At 45.1% G+C, this 8,786-nt stretch overlaps 1 protein-coding gene across 2 annotated transcripts in view; it reads right to left on the reverse strand.

The window, feature by feature from the left end:
• The window catches only part of RBBP7 (RB binding protein 7, chromatin remodeling factor), a 30,835-nt gene extending 22,273 nt beyond the window's left edge, over positions 1 to 8,562 (reverse strand). The window contains exons 1-3 of one of the 2 annotated variants that reach the window (XM_003415968.4): positions 8,261 to 8,562; positions 7,348 to 7,492; positions 1,804 to 1,949 (exon numbers count right to left, since the gene is read on the reverse strand). In XM_003415968.4, coding sequence (XP_003416016.1) covers positions 1,804 to 1,949; positions 7,348 to 7,492; positions 8,261 to 8,276 — 307 coding nt within the window. In that variant the 5' untranslated portion in view covers positions 8,277 to 8,562. Of the gene's footprint in view, positions 1 to 1,803; positions 1,950 to 7,347; positions 7,493 to 7,593; positions 7,825 to 8,260 lie in introns of those variants that run through there. The other variant, XM_010595761.3, reaches the window with a different exon arrangement.
• Positions 8,563 to 8,786: the final 224 nt, after the last annotated feature.

Raw genomic sequence — 8,786 nt, forward strand, 5'->3', positions numbered from 1 at the left:
AGCACTGGAATTTTAGCTTTATTTTCTTTTCAATAAGAAAAAACCAAAAGCGAATATTGGGAAACATTAACCTCTATTAAATCATCTGGAGGTACGAAGAAAAAGTTAACACAGGAGATCTGGTTACCTGTCTCTCCCATCTTTGAAGGACATCGGAGCCATGATTGACCCTTGGCCAACTCCTGGGAACATGGGCCTCAGGATGTTCTTTACATCACTAATAGATTGGTGATTTTGTGGTATACACCTGGAGCAATGGACCATGCTGTACCAGTTTGTCAGGGTTGCTTTTCACGGACATCAAGACTGATAACGTACACCTGGTTTCATTACTGGGGTCCTGCGTTTCAGCTGCCATGGCTAGTTGCCAACAGCATGTGCCTAAGTAACCAGCCCCTCCGCCCCCCGCCAACCTCTATGAAAGCCTCAGACCCTGAGACTCAAATGAGTTTTCCTGGGCAAAAATATCCCATGTGTCCCTGTAGTTCACTGTCAAGACGGCAAGCACAACCTCTGCGGCCTTGGATGAGACTGTGCCAGACCTCCCCGTACTTGCCACTGCCTCTTTTTCCTGCTGTTTTTGTTCTCTATCCTTTGCTATACTAAACTTTAGCCATGACTATAATTTGCTATTGACTCTTCTAAGTCCTTCTGGCAAAATCACCAAACTTGGGGTGGTCACGGGAATATTAAAACGGGGTGTTTGACAGTCAAGGAAAAAAAAGGGGGGGTCCAACAGCTTCCATGATTAACCATAGCACTGCCTCCCATCCCATTCTCCCTTTCAAAAAAAAAATCACCCTTAACTGATTGGTATATACGTGTCCTGATTTTTTTTCCTACACTTACACCAACACTTTTACAAAAATTGGCTATTAAAATTATACATTGGATAAATTTCCGAAATTAGCCTGATGTGCCACAGAAGATATTAGTATGAAATTTTATTTTGTTGTTGAGAATATACACAGCAAAACACAGAACAATTCAACAGTTTCTTCATTGACATTGATTACACTCTTCGAGTTGTGCAACCACTCTTACCCTCTTCTGAGTTGTTCCTCCCCCATTAACATAAACTCACTGCCCCCTAAGGTTCCCATCTAATCTTTCGAGCTGCTGCTGTCACTCTGACTCCATATAGATAATTCTTCAAAGAGTACAATGCTCACGGCAGTTTTTTTAACTAGTTAAGTTAAACTATTGCTCAACTTTAAAATGACTTCAGGGGATATTTTTGATTTAAGGTTTACAGGCAGGGCAAGAGTTTCAGGCATTCATCCACCCTCCGTGGCTCCAACAAGTCTGCAGTCCCTGAGATCTCGAAATTCTGTCCTCCATTTTTCCCCTTTTGATCAGGATCCTTCCATGGAACCTTTGATCAAAATGTTCAGTAAGGGTAGCCGGGCACCATCCAGCTGTTCTGTTCTCATAGCAAAGGCCGCAGCTCTTCTTGAAGGCAATTGGCCACACATTCCATATCCTCCTCCTATTTCTGACTATCCTTCTTCCTTGTTGCTCCAGGTGAATAAACACCAATTGTACCGTGGATGGCCGCTTGCAAACTTTTAAGACTTCAGACACTACACAATGAACTAGGAGGTAGAACAGAAGCTCTAAACATGTTCTTAGGCCAGTTAACCAGGATGACCCATGATACCACGGCCCTAAACCTGCAAACCAAGGAACCAAATCCCACGAGGTGTTTGGCTACACATGGGTATAGTTTCAATCAAGTATATATGCTCAGAAAGAGACATACTCCCTTCAACGCCAATACTGGAAAATGTATGATATACCTACCGCCCTTCTCACTGTCACAGTGGGAAGCATCAAACTGTGCATCATCGTTCGGAATATGTACTCGAGCAACCACCAAATGATTTTGCTCATCAGACGTGTGGGTCCCCAGCACTAGCCAATGAAGAGCATAATCCTTTCCTTCTGGTCTGTTTGAGAGAGAAAAGTAAGTTACACTGATCCTGTAAGAAATCTTCAATTGCTAACAAATCAAGTTCAGTCCTCCCAAAATACACTAAAATTTCTTCAACAAATATATACTGAGCATCAACTACGCACCAGCTCCCCACTCCATTTACCAACTTTATAATCCCCACATGTCCAAATGTAAGGAACTATTCTAGGTACAACATGCTTGCTTCTCTCCTCAAAGAGCCGTGCTCCTCTACCTCCAAGTATCAAGGTAAACACTACCTTTTGTACTGCAGCTTGCTGGGCAAGGCAGGCCCAACTTAGTAAACACAGACACACCTACACAGGGGTCCATTCACCAATCCCCATACTCATAAATCATGACTTCACACCTAAAATCTCTCTTCTGCCCATGTTGCTGTTGTGTGCCATCGAGTCAATTCTGAGTCATAGAGACCATATAGGGCAGAGTAGAACGGCCCCACAGGGTTTCCTAGGCTGTAATATTTCTGTCTTTCTTATTATACTTTCAATGAACCTAGGCTGTAACCTTGACGGAAGCAGATCCTCAAGTGTTTTCTCGCACAGAGCTGCTGGTGGATTTCAACCACCGACCCTGCAGTTAGCAGCTTAGTGCTTAACCGTTGTACCACCAGGGTTCCTCCTCCTACCCATAAAAAAAAAAACATAGTCCCATTTTAATACACAAGATGTTTCTGATTTCCCAATAAGAGCCAACAAGGTAGAATGGAAAGAATAAAGAGTCAGAAAAGTTGGGTTTAAATCCTGGCTCAAACTAGAATTAGTTATATGCAATTACTTAAAAAACTTCCCTGTGGGCCTCAGTTTCTTCACCTAAAAAATAGCTTATAAGTACAAATGACTTGATGCTGAAACCCCTTATTTATGTTTATGGTGCTTAAAGTTTATGAAATTTCTTTCTCAGATTTTACCGAGGGGTCTTTGTTACCTCATTCTGTGATAACTCAGGCTGAGGCTGAAGAACCTGCTAATACCTCCTGGTATCTTGGTCCAGATAGTAATTTGGCATCTTGACATGTTAACAATGTTTTTCACCTGTGGTCCATGGTCCCACCTCAGTGAGGAGGGCTGAGGAGTAGGGCTCTGGGCCCCAACACCAGACAAGCTAGGCCATTTATCTGTTTACATTTCTAAGTTTCAGTTGTACAAAGGATTCACTGATTAAAAAAAGGTCTGAAGGTTACTTGTAGGCATGTAGTTTAGTTAATAACTACAGGAACACAAGAGGAAATTTAACCAAATTAAGATTTGCTTTAAGGTAAAAAAAACCACCACACACATACAACTCTAAGAACTGAACAGCACACCCATGGCTAAGCAACAGCAACCTGTTTGGAAAAAGCCTTGAGTCTTAGCCGATGCATGCTCAGTGGACCAAAAATATGATGTGTCTCTCAGAAAGGTAACCCCATCTTAGATGGCCTCAATATAAAGGGAGCGAGAACGTGTGCATGAGCGAGCAAGCAAGCGGGCAGACAACGGGCGCTCGCGCTGATTTTTAACTGGTAAAACCACTTAGGAAATTAAGCCCTAGGCAATGTATTTTAGGAGGGATTAGACAAAATGAAACATTTGCAGGGAATAGTGGCTTGAAATGAAAGGAAACTTAAACAAATCCCATGAGAAACATCTGAAAAACAAAACCAGGAATGCTTGAAAGAAAGGAGGCATCACAGCAACACTAGGGCTAATATAAGGGAAGCGGCTTTATGAGTGTGCGTGTGTGTGGGTTTAAGCAGTAAAACTAAGCCCAAGAGGTAGAAGTTACAGGTAGACACATCAGTTTGTCATAAGAATGTTCTAAAGAGCACTGTCCCAAAATGGACTGGAGGATCTTAAAAATTCCTCAACTCCAAAATTCAACTGGTCCCTTTTCCTCTGCCTCAATCATGTAAGGATTTTTCTTTAATACAAATCCTTTCACCTCCATCGTTAAAATACAAGCCTACTTTCCTAAACCAATCAATATGAAACTATTTTCCTCCAAGCTGGAGGCACCGAAAGGCTGCAGAAGCACTAACAGTAAAAGAAAGTGCTTGTCCCTTTTCAGTGCCAGAATCCTTTGGCCCAGTAACTCCCCTGCTAGGAAATTTACCCCCCAGTCACACGACTGTGTCCTATTACAATATTATTCTTGGGCAGCATTGTTTGTAGTAGTAAAAGACTAAAAACAACCTAAATGTCCATCAATAAGGAACCGGCCAACATAAATTATACCAGGTCCATAAACAGAATTCTATGTAGCCCTTAAAAAGAATGAAGCATATCTAAGCATGTGGATAGGAATGGCTCCAACATACAGTCAATTAAATGACAAGTGAACAACTTGCCACAATAAAAAATGGTGGAGCTGAGACATGTATGTACTTCTGTAAGCTGGCAGGACAGGTAAGAAATTGAAAACAATTTAACTGCTCTTGGGAAGGGAACTGGAAGAACAGGGAATGTGGACTTATTTTTCACTACGCACTTTTTCTTAAAATTTTATTTTGTTGTTGAGAATATACACAGCAAAACACACACCAATTCAAGAGTTTCCACATGTGACACAGGTTATATTCTTGAGTTGTGCAACCCTTTTCACCTTTCTTTTCTGAGTTGTTCTTCTACCATTAACACAAACTCTCTGCCCCGCAAGGTTCCTATCTTTCAAGTTGCTGTTGTCACTTTGATCCCATATAATAGTTCTTAAAAGAGCATAATGCTCAAGGCAGAAATTTTTTACTAGTTAAGCTAAGCTATTATTTGGTTTTAAGAAGACTTCAGGAGATAGTTTTGGTTTAAAAATTATCTCAGAGCAATAGTTCCAAGGGTTCATCCAGCCTTCACGGATTTGAAAGATTACTAAGCTTTTTAGGTAGAAAATTAAGACAGTCTCAGTACATTTATGATGTATGTATTAAGAAATACCAACAATCCACCAGTTTTTAAAAACCATTTCTTAGAAATATTTAAATATTACATAACTCAATTTTAAGAACAGCTCAAAAAGTTCAAGTAATCGTAAGGAAGCTTCTTGTACGTAGGCAGAATCAACTCCCGCAAAAGAAAAAAAAAAAAAAAAACAAACCTGTTGCCATTGAGTCGACTTCCACTCACAGTGAGTGACCCTACAGAACAGAGCAGAACTGCCCCACAAGGTTTTCAAGGCTGTAATCTTTATGGGAGCAGACTGCTACATCTTTCTCCTGTGGAGTGGCTGGTGGGTTTGAATCACCAACCTTTTGGTTAGCAGTTGAGTGCTTAACTACTGCGTCCCCAGGGCTCTTTATGTAGGCAGGAGGACCTACGAAATGGAGTAGGGTCCAGTTCCTCAAACAGCCAGGTAGTAAGATGGTAGCAGACATTGACATTCCCCCTCCCTTCACACCCCAAACAGAATCCTGCAAAGCACCACACACCAGTGCTCAACAGCTAAAATGTAGGCTGGCTGGAATTTTCTTGCATTCTCAGGGCCACTGCCCGGCCCACAACCATATCCCACAACTTCTTTGTATGCAAAGAACGCTATGGAATATGTAATTTAAAAAAAAAAGCATTTTCTCTTAAGTTCCTATGTGCTAATAGTAAAAGCAATAAGTCTGGGCTAAGAGGAACACACAGATTATTGCTAAAAAAAAATATAAGCAAAACACATTACAGGTAACATTTAACAGTTACCACCTAGTTTGTGCCAGAGGCTTTACCTCCAGTGTAGGCAGTCGGCACTATTGGCATCTCCACTCACAGACACCTTGGGCAGGTAGGGATTACAAACTAACAACTTGGCCCAGGCCACAAGGCTACCTGGAAGCAGGGGCAGGATTTGAACCCAGATCTCTGGCCTTAAAGCCCCTGTTTTCTCCTATTATGTTAGAGTAAGTCAAGAAATTCAAGAGGAAGTAAGTTGCTGAAAAGTTTTAAATTTGCTTAACAGGAAGATAGAGAGAGTCAAATTCACAGGATGCTCCAATCCAGCACCTGCGTATCTTTAAAGTATATGATGGTCACTCTATTTTAAAAATCTGTTCAAAGGCAGCTACAACTGCCAACGTTTAGAAGTCTCTATTATTTGGTTCGTGGCTACTCTTCCCTTATCTGTACATTTACACTCAGATTTTCAGGGGCACCGATGGATGCCCCTACCTGTGTGGAGCTCAATGTTTGCATATGGGAAATGTAGTTCTTATAGAAGTAAATTAATTTTAGATAAAATCATAACCTTTCAAAAATCTTCTTTCTAGGTTAGAATTTGATTAGATGTTCACTGAATTATATGCTCACAATATCCAAAGCCAATACAATTTTAAAAATATGTACATAGCCACGTTCCTGACAGAAATGGGGTTGAGTGAGGGTGTCTAGCGCAGGGGCTGCCTGAACTCTGGAGCCAGCCAGTTTTCTGAGTTTTTACATCTACTCCGGCACTTACCAGCTGCATGATCTCGGACGTATCACTTAAGCGCTCAGCCTCAGTTTTCTGATCAGCAAACGGAGATGATAAAAAGTGCCTATATCATAGTATTGCTGTGAGGATTACACCAAATAATAGGACATAAAACTCTTCAGATGCGACAGGCCCTGTTCTAGGTGCTCAGTAAGTGTCAGCGATTATTACCGATACCACTTGCCGTCGAGTGGATTCCGACTCATAGCAACCCTGTAGGACAGTGGAGAACTGCACCAAAGGGTTTCTAACGCTATAATCTTTACAGAAGCAGATTACCACGTCTTTCTCCCTAGGAAAGGCTGGTGGGTTTGAACCGTTGACCTTCCGGTTAGCAGCTGAGTGCTTTAACCACTGCTCACCAGGGCTCCCTATCAGCAATTATTACTCAGACAAATATAAGAACTAGCTGAAACGACCACTCTTATGAAGACTAATAGCAATCTCAAAGTGTATTTCACACTATAAGCCAGTAACAACACCCTTTCTTTGGTGGACTGTTGCCAAATTCTTTTTTCCTTTGCCAATTAAAAGGTATTTGTCTTGAGTGCCGGTTACATGGTGTGTTCACTTTGTAAAAATTTATCAAGCCATATGCTTCCAATCTGTGTGCTTTTTCTGTACATATGCCATTTTTCAATAAAATTTTACAGAAATGCACTAGTCTGAGGCCCAGATACTGCTCTCTATATAAACCCAAGAAATGTCAAATGCCTTGTGTTTCCTATAAACATTATTAATGTCAACAGATTCTTTCTCCCTTTTCAATGGCACATTTATACATCAGAAATTATCCCATAAATCACTTCAATTTTGAAAATACAACCTATCACCTCATTCAAGGGCCAATTCATTACCTCTTATGTTCTGTGTGTAAAACGCCAAAACTAGGAAATTCATGAGGACAGTTAAATTTATGCAAAATAAAAGTTGCCAGAAACCCTTACTTAGTCACTTCAGGAAGCCACTGAACCGTAAGACTCGGCCACTGAAGAGCATGGGTCATAACCAGGTCATACAGAAACGGTGTATTCTTCTTCCAGATTTTATATTCTTCATTGATGACACGCTCCTCCACAGTATCTTCGAACACTGCAATTTGGAGAAAGCCCACAGGATTAAGCTGAGAGACGACACTCAGAATCTGCACCCAGCTACTGGAGGTCGCCCCGAGATGGCCACACCTAACCTACTCTTTCCCTCCTCTCTCGAATTTGGACACGAACAACAAACTGCTCCTCCGGAACGTGGGGAAAATATTAACACCAAGCAGCTTATTTTTCGCACTGTGAGATCAGTATCTCCTGCGTCCACAGATCTCGGTAATTACACGGCCATCAAACTGCCGCTGACCTTAGAGATTGTTTGGTCTCTTACAGCTGCTCGCACCTGTGTAAAAAAGACGACCCGGATCCCGATCCGCTCGGACAGACAAATGCACTCGGAACGGACAACCATCAGCCCCTGCCCTCCGGCCCCCGCCCCGCTAGGCCCCGCTCCCACGACGCCCGCGTGGACAGCCATAGGCCCGCCCGCTCCCGAAGCCCGCCGACCAGGGCCGCGACCCGAGGCGGCCGCCGCGCGCGCGTGGAGCGAGCCGCCGTTCCCGCGCCGAGGACGCCGGAGGGAGCGCCTCGGCCGGGGGCCCACCCCTGGGCCCCGCGCCCGGCTCCGGAAGTGCTCGGCGCCCTCAGCGCTGCGGCCCGTCCCGCGCAGGCCCCTCGAGGCGCGCGCCCCACCTCGCGCCGGCCCCGCCCCCGCTCCGCACGCCGATTCGCGCCTTTCACCGGCGCGTGCCGCGGCCTGGCTCGCCCGCCGCCCCCCGCAGCCCGGCGCGCGCCGCCCCGCAGGGCCTCTTACTCTCTTTACTCGCCATCTTGCGTCGGGTCGTTCGCCCCTCGCCGCGGCCTCGGACTCCCCTCACTAGCCAAGTGCAGCTCGACCGCAGACGCTCCTGCCTTTCCCAGGCGCGTCACGCACTTCGAGCTCTCGAAGCCTGAGCTCCGGCCTGCCGCCTGGGTCCTCCCCAGACGCCGCGTTCTTCTTTCCTGCCTCCTCACGCTCGCAGGTACCGAGGTCTGAGGCGCTCTTCTCTCTCTCTCCAAACTTGGAACGAGACTTTTCAACCCGCGCCTCTCAGCCCGCCCAGGCAGCTGAGCGCAGGCGCACCCGCTCTGGGAAAAGTGAGAGGCGGCGGAGAGGCGGTCCTGGGAGCCAACGGCTCCTCCGTCTCGACCAATGGCGTGAGGCGGGCGGGTCTCGCGCGGCGTTCGGGGGCAGGCTTCTGGGGGTGGGCGGGGCGCTCCGCGGCAGGAAGTTGGCGAGGCGCAGGCGCCAGGCCTCGCCCGGCACTCCCAGGGCCGGCCGCGGGGGCGGATGGGGGCGA

The sequence above is a fragment of the Loxodonta africana genome, chromosome X, assembly GCF_030014295.1.
Source record: "Loxodonta africana isolate mLoxAfr1 chromosome X, mLoxAfr1.hap2, whole genome shotgun sequence".
NCBI lineage: Eukaryota > Metazoa > Chordata > Mammalia > Proboscidea > Elephantidae > Loxodonta > Loxodonta africana.